Below are 23603 nucleotides of genomic sequence, written 5' to 3'. Positions count from 1 at the left end.
TCTTTTTTTATTTATATAGTACAAAGGAAAACCCATTGGTTATTAAATAATACCAAAAGACATCTCCATCTTTCTAAAAAAATGATATAAAATTAATTTGGGTAAAGCATTACAATAATGGTAATTCAAATTATCACATCTCCGAAAACTGAAAAAAGTACATGGACAGGGAAGGGGTTGTAGCATGCTGGTCCTGAAGTGGTTTTAATCAGCATCTCCCTTTTACAAAACCCCCAAGTCTATGTGTCATCCATCATGCAGACAAGCAACTGACACACTTTGTTTTTAATATGACTGTAGAATATTGTGTTATTTTTACACATCCAAAAGAGTGTGTGAACTCTAAGAATCAATCAATACACAGTCTTACTACAAGGTTTTTTATTCTCCTTCTGCTCTCCATATGTGAGTGTTTTCAACTCATTGATAAATGTTTCACTCGCTTGCACACTTTGAAATCATGTCCTGGAATTCTGCAAAACAGTAAAAAAATATTAGTATATATAAATGTAAAAATAAATTATGACTATCATAAAAAAAGTCCAGTTTGTTGTGAGACTGATCTGAAAGAACCATACATTTCTCCATAGATAATGCTGTATTTGGCCTTTTTCACACTGGTGGTCAGTTGATCTGCATTTTTACCACCCCCTGATTGCCCACCTGCAAGGAGACATGGTAGCTGAAGGGGTTTATACACATACTGCAGCAAATTTAATATAGCTTGTCATGTCTGATGGGCGGCACCACCTGTCAAACATGCTCAGGTATTAGTTCATCTTTTCATTTTTCTGAAAAAGGTTACCTATCACTTTAAGCTTTTATTAAAAGAATGGCTGGTGATCTTCCCATGTAAGTTCTTGTTCAGACACTTCCTGATGGCGTGACTCCTGTTTCCTTACTGTGTTCCTACATTGTTACCCTGTCACATGCACCCCTCTTGTAGACTATATGTGACTATGCTGATACACATTGTGCAGGCAAGATCCACCTTTGTCAGCCAGAGTGCGAATGGTGGGGTGAGTGCATGTAGACAGGCAGTGGCTGAAAGAAGCTGGGGTAGATCAGCAGATAACATACAAAATTATATATAAGGGTCCTTTCACACAGGCGTTCTGTTTTTTTTTTTCAGTTCATTCACGATTTTTCAAAGAAAAAAATGGATGAGTTTCCATCTGTTTTTCCATCTGTTTACATCCGTTTTTTCATCTGTTTTTTCATCCATTTTCCATCCATTTATATCTGTTTTTCATCCGTTTACACCCTTTTTTCATCTGTTTTTTCATTTGTTTTTCATCCATTTACATCAGTTTTCATCCGTTTACATTGATTTACATCTGTTTTTCATCCATTTACATCCCTTTTTGGTCTGTTTCCATCCGTTGACATCCCTTTTTTTGTCAGTTCCATTTTTTTGTGGAAGAAAAAGGGTTTTCTTTTGTTCAAAAAAATGGATGTTAACAAACGCGGACATTAATAGATGTAAAAAGATGTTCATCTATTTACATCCACAAGTCCATAGAAATTCATGGGGGTCCGTTTTTCATCCGTAAACGGACAGATGAAAACCGGACATATTGAACGCCTGTGTGAAAGGGGCCTAAAGGTAAAAATAGCATTTATGAAAAAATAAACATGGCAATTTATTACAAAACACACAGCTTTAGCCTGGTCAGGGCTTAGATTTACTTTTAGATTGAAGTGATCAGATATCAACTCTACCTCTCAAGGCAGCTGATCATGCAAAGAATTAATTATGGCCCCTTTCACATGGGTCAGACCCGTCAGTGGATCCACTTGCTCAGCAGGGGATCTCTTCGCTGATCTCCTCTAAGCAAGCAGATGACAGGTCCGCGGACACAGACACAGCCCGCTGTCCTCTATGGGCGGTTGAATGGGAACGGATCGCCTGTCCGTTTCCATCCGACTGCCATCCCATCCGGATCGGATGTCGGCGGGTGTAAACGAACACATATCTGTTTACACCTGCCGCTCCATAAAGGAGAATACAGGTTCTGATCTGGTCCGCCTGAAAGACGGGCATGCGGACCTGATCAGAACATCCATGTGAAAGGGGCCTAAATGTTTCCATTTATAAATCCTTGTAGGAAGACTCCTGTGTCATTAGGCTCTGATGAAGGCTGATATTTCCATACTCATGTGCTACATAATAGTTTTGCAGCAATGAAGCAAAATGGCACTTTCTGTGAAAGCCTGATCGAGTTTGATCTTAAAGTAGTATTAAACTCAAACGTAAACATTTATTGCATTGCAGCTTACCAATTCTTAGATGTGATGGCTGCATTAGTTTTTTATACCTTCTTTCTTCTATTTTCACCTGGTGATTCAGCCATCAAGTCTGTTTTTTAAAAGGACAAGCTCTCCAGCAAAATGTATCAGTTTTCATGGATGGGACAAACCATTGGCAGGGGTGCTTAAAATGATCAGTTTTTAATTATTCATTTAAAACCTTTATCCCAAAAGGGAAAACTGTTTGCTGTAATTGATTATAAAGTGTGAGCTATAGCTTGGCTTTAATTTGTTGGTGTATGTAGATATGCTAATACATTTAACAATCTCCTTACCCCAGACTGACAATGCTGCTGTCTGCTGTCCTTCCTGTGCTCTTTCATTCAGAGTGGTGTCTCACTAATACTGGAGGTGTGTTACTGGTCAGATCATAATGAAATCAGGAGAAAAAAAGACAAATAAAAGAAAACTAAGACAGCCACCACATCTAACAATTGGTAAGCTGCAATATATTATATTTTTGGTTTTGGGTTTAAAACCACTATAAGTGTTTTATATTTCAGGGTTAGGTTAAGTGTTATTTATTGGAGGAGATTAAGCGTTAATGATTAATTTAAGTATTAGGATTTGTTTTAGTGTGGGGGAAGGGTTAAAGCTCAATGTTATTTTTCCTAAAACAAATAGCTGTAAAAAAAAAAATGCAGCTCTGACTACAAGAATCACCTGCTTGCCAGGGCTGTCCCTGGAGAAGCAGCACCAGTCCTGCTGGAATTAGGCTTTAAGTGTGAGAAGTAATCTTAAAGCGGAGTTCCACTCAAAAGCGGAAGCTCCGGTTATTTACCTCCTCCCCCCCTCTACTGCTATATTTGGCACCTTTTGGGGGGGAGAGGGTACCTGGTTTTGACATGTACCCGCTCCCACTTCCGGCTCAGTTTGCTGCAGCGAAGGTAGCCCGAAGTTTGGCACCCTCCCGCAGTCTCCTGGGAGCTTTCACAGGTCCCAGAAGACTACTGGACCAATTAGGAAGCGCAGAGTGACTCGCGCATGCGCAGTGGACACCAAGCTGTGAAGCTGCAAGCTGTCACAGGCTGGTGCCCACAGCTGAGATGCTGGCGCCATGGAGGAAAGAAGGGTAGAAGGGACAGTACGGATGAGAACATCGTTGGACTCGAGGACAGGTAAGTGTGTGTTTATTAAAAGTCAGCAGCTACAGTTTTTGTAGTTGTTGACTTTTAATAAACACAAAATTAGTTTATTACCCTTGTCAATTCATTTTTGCAGTTGGTGTCTATCTCATTAGAGATATGTTCCATCACTTTCCATCTTGAGCCATAACAGAAAGTAAGAGATCAGCTTTCACCAGAACACGTGTTTACATTGTAAGGTTTCCCTTTATGTTTGTTTCACTGACTACTCAAAAGTATTGTGCTCACTTTTAGTCTAACGAGATCAACAAGACAAATATATATATAGAAAATCTTCCTGCAGGGATACAGACACTGAAAATAAAAAAAAATTAAAGGTGGTCTAACTGCTCACTATTCTACCCAAACTTTTTAAAAATTGGCTTTAGATAAAGTTTTGTTCAGGTTAAGTCTAGGGGTCAGGGCTTTATAGACTTTTTTTTCCTTACACTTGTTTGGTGCTGAAACCCTCATGCCAAGAATTATATGGCACGTTTCTTGACTTCAAAAACAACATACCACATATTCTTGATTTGGGGTCTAAATTGCACCCTCTTCTCAACCCAATGTTCTGGACCTCATAGCAGGTGCTACATTTACTACCTGTATTGCTAACATGTATCTTAAATATATTATATTATTGCCCATTTATTTGGAATACTTGGATAAGTGTATAGCTGGTGGTCTGTGATCTGTTACTTGTCACATAAACATGCATGCTTAGCTTGGCCTGAAACATGACAGGAGGCTTACCAGGGGTGGAAAAATAACGGTCATTACAACAGGAACAGTCACTTCTTTTCCAAAGATCTGCTGGTCAGGTATATTGCCCTCATAGACTCAGAAAATCTAGTTTGGAAACCAGTCATCTTATATGTATGGGTTCTGTGACATGGAACCCCTGGTCTTTCTGAGACTACTGAGCCATTAAAACTGATTAGCATTATTTCACTCACCTTGGACCCCAATTTTACCATCTTTATCAGGATCACCTTTAGACAAGAAGTTGCACGTTTCTTGCTTAGTCAGCAGTCTGGCACTGGCTTGGAACTTCTGAAGAAATTTTCTAAGCAAAGATTAAATTTTAGTTATTTTTTTATGTCCACAGAAAGTCTTATTTTTACCAGCATGATGAAATTACACTTATCTCAATAAGGACAAAAATTACCAGAACATGCCCATGTAGGCATTTTGTGAAGCAGTGGTAAAACTGGATTTATTACAGTTTATTTAAATGTGTACATTACCATTGATTTTAGCCTTGGTTTGCTAATGTGGAACTTTGGCTAAGGCATTTTTCCTTTAGACAGATTGGGGATGGGATAGAACATCCATCAGTGGAGAAAATCGATGGTGCTCAGACCCAGTCACTTTCTCTCACATTTGTGGGACTCTATGGAGAAAAGTTACCTGCTACAGTCAACCCAAATGGCTCCAATCCAGTACAGTCCAGGATCCCCCCTACAATTGGTTGGCCTGTGTTGAATTGGATATTTTATATTCTCTTAAGGTTTGATCCCATAGATTACAATCACAATTATTTTCAGATTATAGCAAATGGAATCAGATATCACATTTTCACAGTGAAATGCTGTGCCATTACAAAAACTATGGCCTTTGAAAATGTTTTTACGAATCTTGTAGGGATAGTGAGACCATGCCCCTTATTTATTCTATACTACAGCTCTTTCATATAAATTTTTCATAGGTGATCTCAAACATTTGTAAACTTGGTTTTTAACAACCTTTGAATGCTCAAACAGTGTGTTCTCCCGTGAGGACAACTTTCTAGATGGTATATGGATGCCAGCTACTTTCCATTATGCTTCAGAAACTGTTGGGAGCATGGAACTAAGGGGGTTATTTACTAAAAATGGAGGGTGCAAAATCTGGGGCAGCTCTGCATAGAAACAAATCAGCTTGCAGGTTTTATTGGCAAAGTCTAATTGAACAAGCTGAAGTTAGAAGCTGATTGGTTTCTCTGCAGAACTACAACAGATTTTGCAGCCTCCATGTTTAGTAGATTTCTGAATGGGAGTCCTTTCCTTAAGGCCGTAGTAAACTGAGAAAAAAACTATTAAAAAATCTTCTCCCTGCAAGTTAAGAGCATAATGTGCTAGTAAGCATCCCATACTAGCATATTATGAAAGACTTACCTGAAAACATAGCCCTCTAGCGGAGCCCTGTCAGCGCTCCCTGAGACTGCCATCTTCACCTGTTTTCCTTTCAGGTTCACGAGCTGCGGCCATCTGATTGGCCGAGCTGCAATGCCATCACTCCCATTCATGCATGAAGAGTGTTTTGGCCACGGCATGGCTCTCTCAATGGATGGCTTGCTGTCCATTGACAGAGCAGTGCGCATGCGCTGGTGACATCACCGGTGCATCTACAGTAAATATCTCCTAAACGGTACATGTTTAGGAGATATTTCTGGTACCTACAGGTAAGTCTTATTAAAGTCTTACCTGTAGGTAAAAGATGCAATATAGAATTTACTTCCACTTTAATTAATTCCTCAACCCCAGTTAGGCCCTTTTCACACTGACGGTCCGATTGGGTCCGCCTGTGAGTTTTTCAGACAGACCCGATCAGACAATCCATAGACCTCTATGGACCAGATTATGACTACTCCATTTAAGATTAAACACACATTATGGGCATCAATTACATAATATTTTAAGTTTTCACATTGGCAACGAAAGGTCATCAGACCTTCATTAAGTTTATAACTTACTCAACATCACCTTTATCCAGACTCTTATCACCATTCTCGTCAAGCTTCTCAAAGAGGTTAAGTTGTTCACATGAGTTCAATTCAGTTATCCCAGATGTATGAAAGAATTTCACCACATCAAAGCTGCCAGTTTCTGGAGCAGAAGTAAAAAGCAGTAATAATTCTTTTATAGTATGGCCATTAATATTACTCATTGCTTAGGGGTCTATTTATAAACCATTCTCACACCTGACACAAATAATCATCCTGATGTGTGTAATATCAGTGAGTATCAGCTCCATCTTGTGGCCATAATGCTGTATTTTCCAGACTGAGGTATATCAGGAAAATGCTGTGTAATGGCCACTTGATGGAGCTGATGATCATAGGAAATAAACACTTTAAACAGATTATTGCTATTATTTGTGATGGCTATGTGAATGTTTGCGGCAGTCAAACAGTGATTTTTTTTTTCTACAAATAGACCCCGAAGTTAGTTTGATGGATGACATTTCAGAAGTGCAGTGTTTTAAATAATTATACTTTTTTATGTAACGTATTTCTTGTAATGTGACAGGAGCCAATCCAAATTGTGCTGAATCTTCAATGCAAGGGTCACTTCAAACTTCAAACCCCCAAAATATTAGGAGAAAAAAGAAAAACATTTTTTTTTTTACAAATAGACCCCTAAGTTAGTTTGATGGATGACATTTCAGAAGTGCACTGCTTTAAATAATTATACTTTTTTATGTAAAGTATTTCTTGTATGTGACAGGAGCCAATGAAAATTGTGCTGAATCTTCAATGCAAGGGTCACTTCAAACTTAGCCCCCCAACTCCCCCAAATATTAGGAAAAAAAAGAAAAAAATACCCACCTTACACCCAGACTTCTGCTAGACTTGCATAAGCAAAGATTACGTAATTTGGCTTTCCTGAGGGATCCTTGTAAAGCTGAGTATCCCACGAAGAATGAACTCCAGAACAGTGCTGGAGTGTCATCTTGCAAGAATGAAGATGCTCACCAAGACGGCTGTGACGTCATTGTAGCTAATATCAACACACCAAAAAACTGAGGTGGGGGATAAGTATTTTTTTTTGAATGCTTAATTTGTTTAATATTTTAATTTATGATTCTGTTTTGGTCTACACATGAAGCGGATTCAAAGTAATGAAATATAATCTAGAACTCTCTTACGATGCATGTATTCTTGCTCTGGGTATTTGGGGTCTCATTAAGAACTCAGCTACCATATCAGTGTCTGAGTGAAAAAAAAATAATTCCTGGTGACAACTAAATAAAAACAGAGATCTACTAAATTCCCATTAATGTGAATTTATGTGAGATGTTCTGCTTCTTGAATATGTAATGCAACCAGGGGCGGACTGACCATTTGGAAACCTGGGCACTACCCGAGGGTCAGTAGGGGGCCCCATGAGATGCCCCTGGTACCTTTTTCATAGGCTTTTTTGAGTTTGGTCAAGGACACAGGGGCCCCATGATCCCTTATTGCCCGGGGGCCCCATGAGTTGTCAGTCCACCTCTGAATGCAACTCAACTAAATTTCATAACTTTGAAAAGTGGGCTTTCTGTATGTGAGAGATAACTAAGAGCCTTCAGAGTGACTGAGAATTTGCAAATTTGGAAGCAAAAGGAGTTCCCAGATCAAGGAATGAGAGAGACAAAAAGGAATGAGAGAGACATGTGCACTACAGAAATTTCTAAATGATAAACTAAAGCCTCGGACAAACTTTGACCCTTATATTTCATGGCTTGATTTTGACAAGAGAGCACCTTTGCTTTTTGGGTATGGAATGTATATACAATATATATATACAGTATATATACCGGTATATATATATATTTTTTTCTTTTACATAAGCAACATTTATAGCACATGCACTGTTGCACTGTTCAGAAAGGATGTGTACTCGTTAGTGTGCATGCAATAGGGTAAGTGCAGGCACTCAGGGTGATTGGGTCAGTTTCACCTTACCTTTGCATTCTGCCAAAGCAGCGTTAATATTTTCTTCACTGAGTATACTGTTCATCCTGTACTGTACCTGCTAACAGAAAAACATCACTGACTTTCAGATAATGTACTGTATATTTAATTTTATTTTTTTATTGGAGCAAATTTTGGCCAAATGCTATGACGTAAAATGAAGTTATACCCCAGGCAGATATTAACAATACAACTGATTCCAGTAATTTATAGGTTATAAATTACTAAGGACTTGTTGACACCAGCTCCTGCATTAAAATGCAGTGGCTAGAGTGCAGAATGATGCAGCATATTATTATTATACAAGATTTATATAGTGTCAACAGTTTGCGCAGCACTTTACAATATAAAGGGGGACAATACAGTTACAATACTTTTCAGTACAGAAGGAATAGGAGGGCCCTGCTTGTGGAGCTTACACTCAAATCAAACTGTTCCTTTTATTTTTTGAATGAACTTTATTGAAATGTCACACATATCCTTTAAAGCACATCATAAAAACATGGAGACTAATCGTCTAAAAATGCTGGTTGCTTGACTGCCATGTTGACTCCTTTACTTACTCACTAGCCCAGAACAAGCATGCTTATGTGAACTTCTGATTTTACCACTCCTTTCCTGATCTGATTACTTGTTCCAGGTAGGAAACTCAAAAAAATACTGAAGCCAATCAGTCCATATTATAGTCAGGCAACCAGCATTTTTTTTTAGAAATCAACAATGATTAGCTCTTATATATTTCTTTCTTTATTACTTTTATTTCTCCATGTTTAAAAAAAAAAAAAAAAAGTAGTTATAGTAATTTACACTCCCTTTTCCTCCAAATCCTAGAACACCAGAAATAATTTATAACTAGCTTAACAATAAGAGTTTAAGATACAGCAAAAAAAAAAACTAGAAAAAAACTAGAAACTTTCAATATGCAAATAACCTTATTTCAGAGGGATCAACTGAATGAAATAATACATACCAGATTGTTACCTGTATTCAATATGAGGCTCAGTCAATGTGATAAAGACCTCAGGCTTCTAATCCTTTATATATGGTATATCTAATGGAACTTGTAATTTTCCTCCATTGTGTAATAATATTTATTAAATCAGAAAAAATTGTGTATAATTATGAAACATGTTACATACATCACAGCTATGATTATCTTTTGGGTAGATTTTATAATCCAGTTTTCACAACATGTAATTATAAAATAAATCAAAATGAATAAGGTAATTGTACACATTATAAAAAATGTTTTCCTGCTCAGGTGACTGGTATACTACTTTCCCCAGCAGAATCTGTAATGACTTTGGTGAAATCCTTACAATGCGTTTAAAGGTTAAAAAAAACAACCCTTGCAGTGGGCCCTCCTGCTCTGCAAGGGTTGAATACTTGTTAAAGTGTTACTAAAGGCAGATTTTTTTTTTTATTACAATAACAAACATGTTTTACTCACCTGCTCTGTGCAGTGGTATTGCACAGAGCAGCCCCGATCCTCCTCATCTCAGGTCCCCCGACTGCGTTCCTGGCTCCTACTCTTCTTTGTGTGTCCCTATAGCAAGCTGTTTGCTATGGGGACAAATGTTGCGTGCTCGCTGCCGACCTGTGTGTCTACAGGGCTGCACTCCATAGACACACACAGTAGGACTTCGCCTCACCCCCCACTTCCTCTTCTCTGCACTTGATTGACAGCAGAAAGAGCCAATGGCTTCTGCTGCTGTTCGAGTTCCTGTGTGAAGAGGAAGAGATATGCTGTGCCCAGCATTGATCTCTTCTCCCCTCTCTCCCCCTTCACACAGGGAAGAGGGAACACAGGGAAACTAAAAACAATTTTTAACTTAATGCAAACAATGCATTAAGGTAAAAAATGCATTTAGGTTTAGTATCACTTTAAGTCTAAGGGACAAGGAAAAAACTGTAATACTTACCTTATTCTTCACTCACCCAACAGCTAGTGCTCTTCCCTTCTCTCTGATGCTCTGGATTGTAGGCAGACCCTTGTCATCCTCATGTACAATCCAGGACCTGCATTGTCTATGATGACATCAGAAAATCTGATACCAGCGGAACATAAACTAGTGGAAGGACTGGTCAAGTAGTAGAAGCTTGTCAGAGTGAGGAATAAGAAAAGTATTTGCAGATTATTTCTCTACCCATATTCCTAGCAAGCAGTTGGCTCTTCCAGTGTGGGGAGGCCCCACTGCAAGGGTGTTTTTTTTTCTGCTGCCCAGAGTTGGGTTGTAAAGAGCCCCGAACTCCATAAGCTGTGCTAAAAAAAAGGCAAGCAGAGGGCAAAGGGCTGATCTAAAGAACTGACTATGGACTCCCTGTAGCTGATATTTTCCCTGTTGCTGACTTACCATGCTTTTTTTGCACTGTGACTCTGTGTGGAGGTGACCATTTCTGTTGAAAGGCAGGGCTTTGCTTCCTTATGACAGGGCTGCCCTCCTTACCCCTTGCTGACAGGTGATCTGCTGACTGGTGGTGGAATATTCAAAAAGCAAGAAAAGAGATGGAGGCAGGCCAGATTCACAGTATTAAGGGAGCACAAATATTCTTGCACTGCAGGTTCTCAGATATTGCTTTCTCTCCAGAGATGAGAACAGTGTGCTGCACAGTATTGACATCACCAAATCTTATCCAAATCCCATAAGACTACCAATTGGAGGTAGAAGTGCCTTAGATGATCTCACACTGTAGCTTTACAACTATAAGGTTGTAGGCACAGCTATGTCAAGGCACAGTCGCATGTCCGAAAGTAAAGAAGAGTCCAGAGCACACTGGCATGATGAAGGTCATAAGCATTTTATTAATTTACTAATAAAACACATTAATAAGTGTTGTATGCAATTCACATGTAGTTACCAGATCAAGGTGTCCGTTTATGACACAGAGAATAGCTGCGATTCAACAGATCTCAGCTATTCTCTGGTCATTCACAGTTTATGACACTCAGGAGATCATGTCAGCCCTTCTCTGGAGATCTGTTTTCTCCCTCCAGATTCTCCAGCCCAGAGCTGGAGAATCGGAGGGACCGAAAACTAAGCAGAGATAATTTACCTATGCTTAGTAAACTGATCTTTTACTGTAATCTCGTGAGATTATAGTAAAATGAGCCGTTTTTCAGAGTTTGTAGACCGTTCTCCAGCGTTTGGAGACCGATCTCCCTTCATTCGGAGAACTGCTTCATAAACTGCATTCACAGGAGAACTGTGTTCTCCGAGAATGCCGGAGAACTGAGCAGCGATCTATTACCGCTGGTCCATAAACGGACACCCAAATCAGTTAATTGGATAGCTCTTGAGTGCAATCTCCACTCAGTTTTGCAAAACTTTGTCTACCTTGTTGAATCATCTAGCATCTTCCTCATAGCTCTGGTTCAAAATGCGCAAGGTAGGTAAGTACTGATTGCTTACATGACATCCTACAACTGAAACTTGTCACCTTGCCATGTTTGTACAAAATACTGATCTTTCAGTGCCGAATATCAAAATGGATGCATATCAGATATTCTATTAACTATATTTTGTAGCCCCTTATGCACACCTTTTTAATTTATCACACAAAGTACCCAGGAAAAGTTTTCTAACAGAGGGTGTTTCTTAAAATGATTTCTTAAATCTAATTCTCGTGAATAATAAGCCATTTAATCATATAGTGATCTGCAGCTACTATTAATTAACAGCAGGGTGTAGATTGAAATTGCTATAAATGTTTGTATTAATATTTCCCAAGAAGTAAAAAAGCTAAACCCATTTGACTTTTTCAAATCAATGTCAAGGGTGTAGGTAAAGGTTAAAACACAAACTATGCATTGAGTAAAAAAAAAAAAAACCTCCAGTAGTCTGTATATTCCAACAGAAGCCACATGAGTGTTTATTTGTTTTTTCAACTGGTGACCCCATTGGAGAGATTTCCCATTATTTTTAGTCCTAAGGTCAGGAATTGAGAAGGGATCTGAGGACATAGATATTAATAAAATCTGACAGAGGCTCTAATCCTTCCTTGTTTTGGCTGGAGTTGAGCTTTATCTTTTAGCTATAATTTACCCAATTTGTGGGGCATACTTGGAAGCAAATGTATTCTGATCAGTGTATTCTGACACAATACAATTCCTGATGAGTACATTCCTCTATCCACCTCGCTTGGGTGAATGGAGGAATCTGTTAGTTTTTTTCTTTGTTCAGTCCACTGGCTGAAATAAAAAAAGTGCATGGCCAGCTAGCGAGATAGAATAACAGACAATGAGACAGAAGGACCTCTGTATGTGGTGGGCTATAGGCAATGTCTGTGCTGTGGCAGTGAAACATGCTTGCTGCTCTTAGATTGTAAGCTCCAAGGAGCAGGGCACTCCTAACCCTCTTGTATTGAACTGTATTGTTGCTGTATTGTCTCCCTTTATTTTGTAAACTATTGAACTAAACCCTAATTGTAAATCATCATTTTTGGTAAATAAAAAATCTATACTGAACGAGGGTGCGTTTCCCTATACACCATCTGGCTAACTGATGAATCTAAAATATAACCTTTCAATTGGCCAGATGGTGCATAGGGAAATGCACCCTTGTTCAGTATAGATTTCCCTTTATTTTATAAAGTGCTGAGCAAACTGTTGGCGCTATATAAATCCTGTATGATAATAATAATTATGGCAACACTTATGGGAAGCTGGCCTTATCATCTTTCAGATTGTCAGATTTAGCACAATTTAGATTTAATGCATGTTGCAAGTGAATCATACACCAGGACCAACTTCCTGTCCCAGAGTTTCACCGGGACACAAAGTGAAGGGAAATTTCTCCAAATTGGACAAAGGCAGCAAAAAAGAAAAAACATTTTTTGGGAGAGGGGAGGCTTAGAAACACTTGCTATTCTGTTTGCCACTGTTCCCTTCATGTTCTGTTCTGGTGTCATAAAGACAAAAAATGATAGATAATCACACTAAAGGGGAAAAAAACAGCAGCATAACCAGACAGGGGTTCTGCCCTTCCCCTGTCTGCCTTCAGCTACTCAGAGCTGGAAAGTCCATTAGCTGTGGCCATAGATCATTTTTTTTTTGGTCCCCCCTCTGGAATCTCTCCTCTCCACACAGAGCAGATCACTTGATATCTCTCTCTCTGCTTCTCTTCCTTTACAGCAGTCTTTTCTCTATTTTTTGGTTCCCAACACTAAAGTCGGCCATACATGGGTTGAATTATGAAAGAATTTTCGTTTGAATTTCGCATAATTAGTGGGTCACATAAACGGCCAATTTTCGTGTGATCATCAAATTTGAGTGATCGGGTATGTTGGAAATATTTTGAAAAATGAACAAATTTCGAATCAATGATGGGAGAAACATGTGGGAAATATAAACGAAAAATAAATGAGCATGAGCTGTGACCTGGAAAGAAAAGAACATTCTTGGCCACGAAAATTCTTTTCTGTAGCAACACGAGGTGAAATTGAAGGCTCGGTTGGTTGAATTTCAAAATCAATAGTGACACCATCGGATTACAAAACGCACAAAATTTCCAATTTTCTAAAGAAAATTTGTTTGGAATTTGACCCATGTATGGCCTGCATTAGTGTCCAGTGGGTGGGTAAAGGTCCAGCAGTCTATATAGTGTATGGCTCCTAAGCCACATTGCCTGTTCACATACATTTGGCATTTTTCTGCACTGGAAGAATGCCATTTGCAGCTAGGATGCAGATTAGAAAGAGAACACTGCCCGCACATTAAACCACTGTGGTTATAAGTGCGGGGAATGTGTGAACTGACCCCTAAAGTGGTTGCCAGCCTGCGTTGTAGATGGACACATGGGGAGGTTTGCACCCTAACATGTCCCACTTATCTCCTACTCCCACCTTCAGCAATTATTCCTAGGTCAGGCATGGCCCCATTTCATATACTCAGATGACTCTGTATGCTGTATAAACTCATAACATGGTGGTGGAATTAAGGGTAGAAGGAGTAATGTGAGCATTTTAAAGCAATACGTTACTGAGGGGTCTTCTGTTTGTGATGCTACTTTAGCAGTAAATAAAATTGATACAATAGGAGGCTGGGCGCTGTCCTTGGAGCCCCTACTGGCCATAGGCCACAGCCTAGATGGCCTTTTTAGAAATCCAGCACTGATTATAGTTATTTCAATATTCCACATAACTATAGTTATGGTCAATCCTCTACTAGCCACAATATACTAAAAACTACATTTGTCAAGTTAGTTGGCTTAGTAATTGAAAATATCACTGCCCATTTTGCTCCCTGCTTTTCAATATCTTGTGATTTTACAGTTTCTGGGACCTTTCACACATTAATCTGTAAATGCAGTTATGTCTAATAACATTAATTTAAATGGAATTGGTGTAATTTATACTTTTTTCGACTGCATCATTATGCACAGGGCCAAAAAGGCACGGAAACAAAAAATATAATATTCTTTTGGCTAATTTGATTTTTAACTTGTCTAGCATTTTGAAATGCTAAAACAAAGAGCAGGTCAAAATCTGAAGGATAACTAAGCCCCAGCAGGTCAAACATTTAACATATTGCAGCCTACCAGTCCTTAGGTGTGCTGACTGCATTCATTTTTTTCTCAACCTAAGAACATTTTCGGCATGTAAAGAAAATACCTAGTAATCTTGCAAGACAAATCCTTTTCACTTCCTGTGAATTGAACTGAAAGCACAAACAATTTTATTTGCCTTCTGTAAACTGCAAACCATGCCCTGTAATAGAGATGAACAAAGGCAGACATGTTTGAAGTCCAGCCTAGGTTACAGCCTTGGCTCCCTCTATAGATACAGTGGATAAATGAGCTTTGACACCCAGGGATGAGAAGCATGTTAATTGCAGGATCACCTGGTAAAAATGAAGGAAAAAGATAATGCAGCCCCTTAATCCAAGGACGGATAAACTAAAGTATATAAAATTTTTGTTTTTGGGTTTATATAACACTTTAAACGAATAAAAACAAGAGTTATTAACTGTAATACAGATGTATGACACCAATTTTGTGAGTTCATTGTCTAAAGTGATGATTAAAATAATATATTGCAAAGTGAGTCTGGATACTCCCCTGCACCTTAGGCAAACTGCTGTCATGGAAAAGTTTATATGATTAACCCATTTGACATAATAATAATAGAGTGAGGAAAAGGTGATTGAGTTGAAGGGTTATTAGAGAAAGTTAGCTGCTAGATGAAACAGATGTGACCTGTGTGGCCAGTCTACCAATGTGGCATATTTACTTAAGACTCAGAAATGTACATTAGCATCCAATATTATGAACTTTTTACAAATCAGAGCATTGCTGTAAAATATTTTATTGGTTGAATCACAAAGCATGATCATGTAGCACCCCTCTAGCTAGCTAGGAGAAGCTAGATAGTTTTTTTTTTCATAGAGGCTGAATAGCAGCCTGGGATGAGTCAGCCTGGGATTGGTCAGCCAGGTTACTCTGGGTCAGGACTGAGGGCTCTGCAGGTCTGTTCCCTGATACCTCCCCCTGCTCTAGAAGCTTGAGAAGTTTCTAGAAGGCAGTGGGTGGGGGAGAGGAGGAGCTGATCAGCATTATTAAGGGATCTTGGCCAATCCCCAAGCAGTAGTATTGACATGGGACCAGGACAGCCCTGAAATATGAAAGCACCTGATCCGCAGGAGTGGCAGTGTGGGGTGGAAGATGAAGTGAAAGCTGGAGTGTGGTGCCTGGGAGGGGGCCCAGGAGAGGGGCCCACCTGCAGGCAAGAACTGGAAGGCAGGATCCCTCAACTGTCCCCAACTGTGCCTGGGAATCAGGGAAGGAGGAAAACCAGTGTAAGGCCTGAAGGCAGCTATCAACCCACAAGCTTGCAGGAGAGGACTGAGTAAGTAATCCCACACACCCTGGGCCAGATAAGGGGAGAGGGCATTCTGGTGGGAAACCTGACTAGCCCCAATTTGGGACTGTTGATTTAAAACTGGCATATTCTGAGTCCTCTTACTCAGGGATTCCCTCAGGCAGCTGGTTGAAGAGGAGAATTCATCTGGGGTCAGAGGCGATAGACCAGGAGGGCTGGAGAGCTCTCCAAGAAGAAAATCTTTGTCTGTGGATTTGTATATAGTTGCAGTTTCCTTGGGCATTCCATACAACCCTCAACCCTATCCAAGTTATCAACCCCTTAATATAATCTCAAAAAACAAGCTCAAGGGCTGTTTACAGAGTCCAGTGTGCAAGTGTGAAGAAAATGCATGTTGACTGGCTGTGCAGGACTATAGGGGGACCCAAAACTCAGCGACTCCTAAGGGGGCAGTGCTGCAATAATTTAACACATTTGGCTGCTTTCTTAGTGATAACAAGGCAGCTAAAATGCACCATTAATACCCAACTCCTTAGTGCTAGTTTGCCATGGTTTTGAGATCTACTTCTGATGTTCCTGACATGGCAGGAAAAAGCAAAGTATTAACTGATCACGCACCAAGGCCCCTCTTACACTAGGTTTTTAGCTTGTGTTTAGAGTGGTGTTAGTGTAATTCCCCTTTTGGTGCCCTTCCTTAGTTTATATGAGGGTTGTTCAAAAGGTTTCCGCTTTTCCTTTTAACTCTATTATATATATAAAAGTGTGGAATTTTTTTAAAGACCCCTCGTGTTATGTATGTATATATACAGTATATATATATATATATATATATTGTATGTAATGAGTAGCCACAAGGTAGAGAGTGCCAGGAGAGAGGAGCTCCACTACGTAGTTGGCCCCATGGGACTTGATGTGGCCCTTTCTGCAAATATATACAGTTTTTAGTATCTGGTATTACTGCTGGACAATAACTGGTGAGATCCTGACACCCTGAGTAGGACTGAAAGTGGGGAAAGGACTAACAGCATACCTTGATGGGACAAATGCCGATCACAGTCAAACATCAGGGTGAGAAGCGAAGAATGGAACATATTGTGCTCTGAAGTTGTACATGTGTTGGAATTGGATGCCCTGAAGTTATATATGTCCCTGAAGTTTGAAAGTAAAGTTTTGGACTCGCCTCCATTAATACTTGTGGCCTATTTGAGAAATGTTCAACCGGTTCATCCGGGAGTGTGGGGCATGCAGCTGTAGAGCCACCCCTACAGGAGCTGCTGGAAATAGCATCTCTTCTGTTCTTACCTTGACTTTGGTAAATCCCTCAGCACCACTGACACCTCGGGTTATACTTGTTAGCAGAGGTAGGTTAGTAATTTTTCAATAGTTTAAAGTTACCCTGAAACTGGACTCGAGGCTTTGTAGCAAATAACAAAGTACAGTGTATTCTCAAGTAATTATCAGATGAAAAAGAGTATAGCAGTAAAATACACAACAAGGTGTTGGAGATTTTGGTCCATACTGACATGATATCATCAAGCAGTTGCTGTAGATTTGTCAGCTGCACATCCATGATGCGAATCTCCCATTCCACCACATCCCAAAGGTGCTCTAATGGATTGAAATCTGGTGACTGTGGAGGCCATTGGAGTACAGTGATCTGATTGCCATGTTAAAGAAACCAGTTTGAGATGATTTGAGCTTTGTGACTTGGTGCATTATCCTGCTGGAAGTAGCCATCAGAAAATGGGTACACTGTAGTCATAAAGTGATGGACATGGTCAGAAACAATACTCAGGTAGGCCATGGCATAAGAAAAATTGGTCAGTTGGTGCTAAGGGGCCCAAAGTGTGTCAAGAAAATATCCCCCACACCATTACAACATCACCACCAGCCTGAACCATTGATACAAGGCAGGATGGATCCATGCTTTCATGTTGTTTATGCCAAATTCTGACCCTGCCATCTGAATTTCGAGACTCATCAGATCAGGCAACATTTTTCCAATCTTCTGTTGTCCAATTTTGGTGAGCCTGTGCGAATTGTGTCCTCCCTTTCCTGTTCTTAGCTGACAGGAGTGGCACCGGTGTGGTCTTCTGCTACTGTAGCCCATCTGCTTCAAGGTTTGACGTGTTTTGCATTCAGAGATGGTATTCTGCATACCTTGGTTGTAAGGAGTGGTTATTTCAGTTACTTTTGCCTATCATCTCAAACCAGTCTGCCCATTCTCCTCTGACATCAACAAGGAATTTCCATGCAAACAACTGCCACTAACTGGATATTTTCTCTTTTTTGGACCATTCTCTGTAAACCCTAGAGATGGTTCTGTGTGAAAATTCCTCTATATTAGAAGTTTTTAAAATACTCAGACCAGCCTGTCTGGCACCAGCAACCATGCCACATTCAAAAGTCACTTAAATCCCCTTTCTTCTGCATTCTGATGCTCGATTTGAACTTCAACAAGCCTTCTTCACCACATATAGATGCCTAAATGCATTGGGTTGCTGCCATGTGATTGGCTGATTACCAATTTGTGTTACCAAGCAATTGAACAGGTGTACCTAATAAAGAGGCATGAGTATGTATATGTATATATATATATATATATATATATATATATATATACAGTTGCAAGAAAAGGTATGTGAACCCCTTGGGATTACGTGGAGTTTTGCATGAATTGGGCATAAAATGTGCTCTGAACGTCATCTAAGTCTCAACAATAGAAGAACACAGTCTGCTGAACATAATACTACACAAACATTAGATGTTGCCATGGTTTAATTGCACATAACATGTAAACATTCACAGTGCAGGGAGGAAAAAGTATGTGAACCTTTGGACTTAATAACTGGTTGACCCTCCTTTGGCAGCAATAACCTCAACCAAACGTTTCCTGTAGTTGCAGATCAGACCTGCACAATGATCTGGAGTCATTTTGGACCACTCCTCTTCACAAAACTGTTTCAGTGTAGCAATATTCTTGGGATGTCTGGTGTGAATCGCTCTCTTAAGGTCATGCCACAGCATTTCAATGGGGTTGAGGTCAGGACTCTGACTGGGCCACTCCAGAAGGTGTATTCTGTGCTGTTGCAGCCATTGTTTTGTTGAATTACTTGCATGTTTTGGGTCATTGTCCTGTTGCATCACCCATCCTCTGTGGAGCTTCAGTTGGCGGACAGATGGTCGTACGTTTTCCTGCAAAATGTCTTGATAAAGTCTGGAATTCATTTTCCCATCAATGACAACAATCCGTCCAGGTCCTGAGGCAGCAAAGCTGCCCCAAACCATGATGCTCCCTCCGCCATGTTTTACAGTGGGGATGAGGTTTTGATGTTGGTGTGCTGTGCCTTTTTTTCTCCACACATAGTGTTGTGTGTTCTTCCCAAACAACTCAATCTTGGTTTCATCTGTCCACAGTATATTTTGCCAGTAGTGCTGTGGAACATCCAGGTGCTCTTTTTCAAACTTCAAACGTGCTGCAATATTCTTTTTGGACAGTAATGGCTTCCTCCGTGGTGTCCTCCCATGTACTCCATTCTTGTTTAATGTTTTCCTTATTGTAGATGTGTCAACAAAAATGTTAGCATGTGCCAGAGATTTCTGTAGGTCTTTAGCTGACACTCTGGGATTCTTCTTTACCTCATGCAGCATTCTGCGCTGTGCTCTTGCAGTCATTTTTACAGGACGACCACGCCTAGGGAGAGTAGCAACAGTGCTAAACTTTCTCCACTTGTAGACAGTCTGTCTTACCGTGGACACATGAACATCAAGGCTTTTGGAGATACTTTTGTAACCCTTTCCAGCTTCATGCAAGTCAACAATTCTTGATCGTAGGTCTCCTGAGAGCTCTTTTCTGCGAGGCATGGTTCACATCAGACAGTGCTTCTTGAAACCAGTAAACCCAAAACAGGTGTGTGTTTTTTAAGGCAGGACAGCTGTCAGCAACACATCCAATATCATCACACTGATTGGAGTAAAGTTTGGCTCACTCCTGGCTCCAATTAGCTCTGGGAGAAGTCCTAAAGCTAGGGCCTCACATATTTTTTCCTCCCTGCACTATGAATGTTTACATGTTATGTGCAATTAAACCATGGCAACATCTAATGTTTGTGTAGTATTATGTTCAGCAGACTGTGTTCTTCTATTGTTGTGACTTAGATGACGTTCAGAGCACATTGTATGCCCAATTTATGCAAAACTCCATCTAATCCCAAGGGGTACACATACTTTTTCTTGCAACTGTATATATATATATATATACACAGTATAAATAGAACAGCATACACAATACACTAATTATTTACTTGAGATATTTAAACTCAAACCAGACCAGCATAAACAGCAGCTCTCCTGACTAAATAAGCAGCAAAAAGGCAATCAAGACAGATACCAGCACTGAAAGGATCTAGATAACCTCCATTTTGAAGCTAACATGACCCTGACAATGTCTTTGTCTGGTTGTTTCTCAGAAAGCTAGCCAAAACAATTTGTACCAAGAAATGTATATGTCATGTTTGATGTAGTTAGATCATGATGGAAACTTACAAGTTACAGTTTTGAAACTCGCTCCCCCTCTCCCTTATTTTTTCTGTATCCTATATAATCTTAGTAATGTCTAATAAACTTTGAACATCTCTGAACATAAGCTGCTGTTATTTCCGTGTTCAAGGGGTGTTCCCAGAATTCTGCTGATAAACCAGGAATCTCTCCACAGACCGGGCGTCTCCGAGGGGATAAGAAAATCATCCTTTCAAGCACAATTAAAGGCTATGTTACCAAAGTACTCTTGTGAAGAGGGAGCTAAGGCTAGGGCTTGTGGAAAAGAGGATTTGCAATTTATCAGGAACTGTACTCAACAGCATGTGAACTATGTACAGTGCTTAAATTTTGTCTGCTGCTCTGCCAGCTATGTTGGGGCCCTTAGTGTGTGCTTAGTGGTGTACGCTATACCTGCACTCAGTGAGATGGCCTTAAAAAAGAATGAAGTAGGAGAGACCAAGAAAAGGTTTAAGGTTCTATGATTATGAACTCTGGCCAAACAGGATAGGCAGTGCTCAATAGTGGGCAACTGCAAAGTAATGGCATAAGGCAAAAGGGTGATAGATCTTCCTAGAGAATATGCACAGAGACAGCAAACACAACAATAATGGGTCAATGACCTGCTCACCAGCTTCCCCTTATCTTTGATGATCTAATGAATGGTGAGCTCAGTGGCCCAATAGTGGTCTGTCAGCATCTCTGGCGCAGTTATGAGCAGCAGCAATATCAGGCCACTAAGCAGGGCTGCATTTCTTGACTCCCCAACAGGCCAAGAAGTGAGACCTGACAAGTGCAAGCAGGTGCTGGAAATCTCTAGGTTTCAGTCCAGCATTCTACAGCTAAAGTGAGCGGCTCCTTGAACAATGAAGGCCATCATCAGCTCAGCATACAGTCACTAACCTGCCCCCTACATTCTCCCTCTCTTTTTCTGCAGCAGCTGTGTCCTCTCTGCCCTGGCTGGCGTAAATCTCCCAACAACCTCTGCTTTTTCCCGGCCTTTTCTATTTATACACTTTTCTCTGGGTTTCTCTTGCCTCTAGGCATATTGGGTCTTGTAGTTTCTTTATCAGCAACTGCAATGGCACTGCTCATTGCCCAGATTACATCTCCCAGCATTCGGTGTTCTATGTTTTGAGAATCGGGGGCTCAAGGTCTATACTAACCCCATCTTGTGACAGAAAAAGGTAACTGCATCCAGGCAATTTCACAATAATACATTTCAAGCTCTGCAGAATCCAGTAACAGCAATTCTGGTTACACAACTATACTGTATATGTGCTAGAAGAGGTACACGTAATGGCTCCTTTCGTGAGCAGGGACACACACTAACTTGAGTGAGAACCCATGAATGGAACGTATTGCCCATTTTTGGTTGGCCTTGCTTACATTTTTGCATCCAATGTTGGTGTTTTAGTGCACCCACTGTTTGCTGCCTGCCGAGGGCTATGGCAAGCTGAAATACAGTGTGGCTGGACGGGGCTGAACAAATTCCCTAGCGGCACTCGCATTTAGAGCAGTAAGGGTTTGGGCATGAATGCACTGGATTCCAATTTCTACATCCAAAAATGCATAGAGCCCTAGATGTGGATATACTGCGGTACAGCTTTCAACTCCATCTTGCCACAGCATATTTTCTGTGATACTCAGCTTAGTTTAATGGCCAAATGCTGTATTTTTCACTTCCAATCAACAAAAAACATACATCCAGCCCAGGAAATAACCTAATAAGATTTGTTATTTTCCCCATTTGCGCAGAATGAATGTACATGCGCTTTCACTGGCCAGATTGATATGAAAATTACAGATCTCAAAGGTTAATATACAGTAGCTTAGCCCTTAGATAAGTAGGGGACATTTACTGAATAGAGTATGATGAAAATTTTTAATTCTTCATACTGCTTATATTTATACCATGAAGGTGAATCATTAGCAGTTTATAAAAAAAAAAATGTATATCTTTTAAGGACAGATTTTTTTCATAAACAACAACTGTGCATTGCCCACTATATTTAGCTAAAACATATTTTTTGGCTTTTGGATTCAGAAGGGAAATTCTGTCAGGATTTACTGCAATCAAGGGCTTCATTAGAGAGATTATCCTACATTCCTTGTCTTGGTGACGATTGGTTGTACCAGGCAGGATGTTAAAAAAAAACTCCAATGGTAATCAAGACTTTTAGGCCCCCATGGATGAAAAAAAAGTGTTTTCGCTAGAAAAACACTTTAGGCCTCATGGTTGTATATAGGGAAAAAATATGCGTAGAGGGAAAAAATATGCGTAAAGTAAAAAAGTCTGTATTTTCCTGTGGCTGGGAAGTGAAGAAATGAATGAATGGAGGAAGTGAACCTTTCATTCATAGCATACTTTTCATTGTTGCAAGCTATAGTACAGCTTCTCTGAATGTAGGAGGAGAAGAAAGGGCAGGCATAGGTGACACTCTTTATGAGTGCCTATGACAGGTCCAGCGACTGTATTAACCGCAGAACCAAGTGATGTGGGGGTATGATAGGAGGTGGATGGATTGGGGACTGTGGAAAAAGGGGAGAATCAGAGAAGACAGGATCAAACAGCACACAAAGTGGAGGATTAACCCTTTGAGTTCCACAATGAGTGTAACAAGCATACTTTACTGCATATACAGACTGATTTTATTGTTGTGGTAACCCTTTAAGGATTGTTAAGTTGCAATATATTACATTTTAGTTTTTGGGTTTAATACCACTTTAAACGAGAAGTTTGGGGTTAGAAAAAAAATATTCATAGTCACCTAGGTGAGTATGCTCCATCTGTCCTCTCTGCCTCTATACTGAGAACTGAGCAATAAAGACTTTTGATCACTCAGTTCTTGATCTTCAGTGACTGTCAGTCACCAATATGTGCTCTGTCCCTCCAGAATTCACTGGAGCGCTGTGGAGGGGATGGGAGCTGCTGGCTCAGACTCTCAGCAGCTCACTAAAAGGCTGAGCCAGATATCTGGGTGGATTCTGACATTAAAGTCCGGCTCTCTCCAGAGTCTGGACCGGCTCAATGACATCAGCCAACAGCTGATGGCTGAATACGGGTCACAGGAGTGCATAAAGAAGCGCACTTCTGTGAT

At 40.1% G+C, this 23603-nt stretch overlaps 1 protein-coding gene across 2 annotated transcripts; it reads right to left on the bottom strand.

Annotated features, from left to right (window-relative positions):
- Positions 1-366: 366 nt before the first annotated feature.
- On the bottom strand, positions 367-9188 carry LOC149458069 (oncomodulin-like). Of its 2 annotated transcripts, none has more exons than XM_089682728.1 (5): positions 9122-9188; positions 8143-8209; positions 6169-6301; positions 4391-4500; positions 367-473 (listed from the first exon to the last, which is right to left on the bottom strand). In XM_089682728.1, the coding sequence occupies exons 2-5, from the start codon at positions 8195-8197 to the stop codon at positions 436-438; spliced, it is 336 nt and encodes a 111-aa protein (XP_089538854.1). In that variant the 5' UTR covers positions 8198-8209; positions 9122-9188; the 3' UTR covers positions 367-435. The 2 variants fall into 2 exon arrangements, with proteins under 2 accessions (XP_089538854.1, XP_089538853.1); XM_089682727.1 differs by having other exon boundaries at positions 8143-8212; positions 9122-9148.
- Between the last annotated feature and the right edge of the window lie 14415 nt (positions 9189-23603).

This window comes from Staurois parvus, unplaced genomic scaffold (genome assembly GCF_062004578.1).
Source record: "Staurois parvus isolate SC_StPar_1 unplaced genomic scaffold, SC_StPar_1.0 ptg000297l, whole genome shotgun sequence".
NCBI classification, from domain to species: Eukaryota; Metazoa; Chordata; class Amphibia; order Anura; family Ranidae; genus Staurois; species Staurois parvus.
Note: the sequence above shows the minus strand (reverse complement) of the source record. Positions and strands in the feature narration are given on the sequence as shown.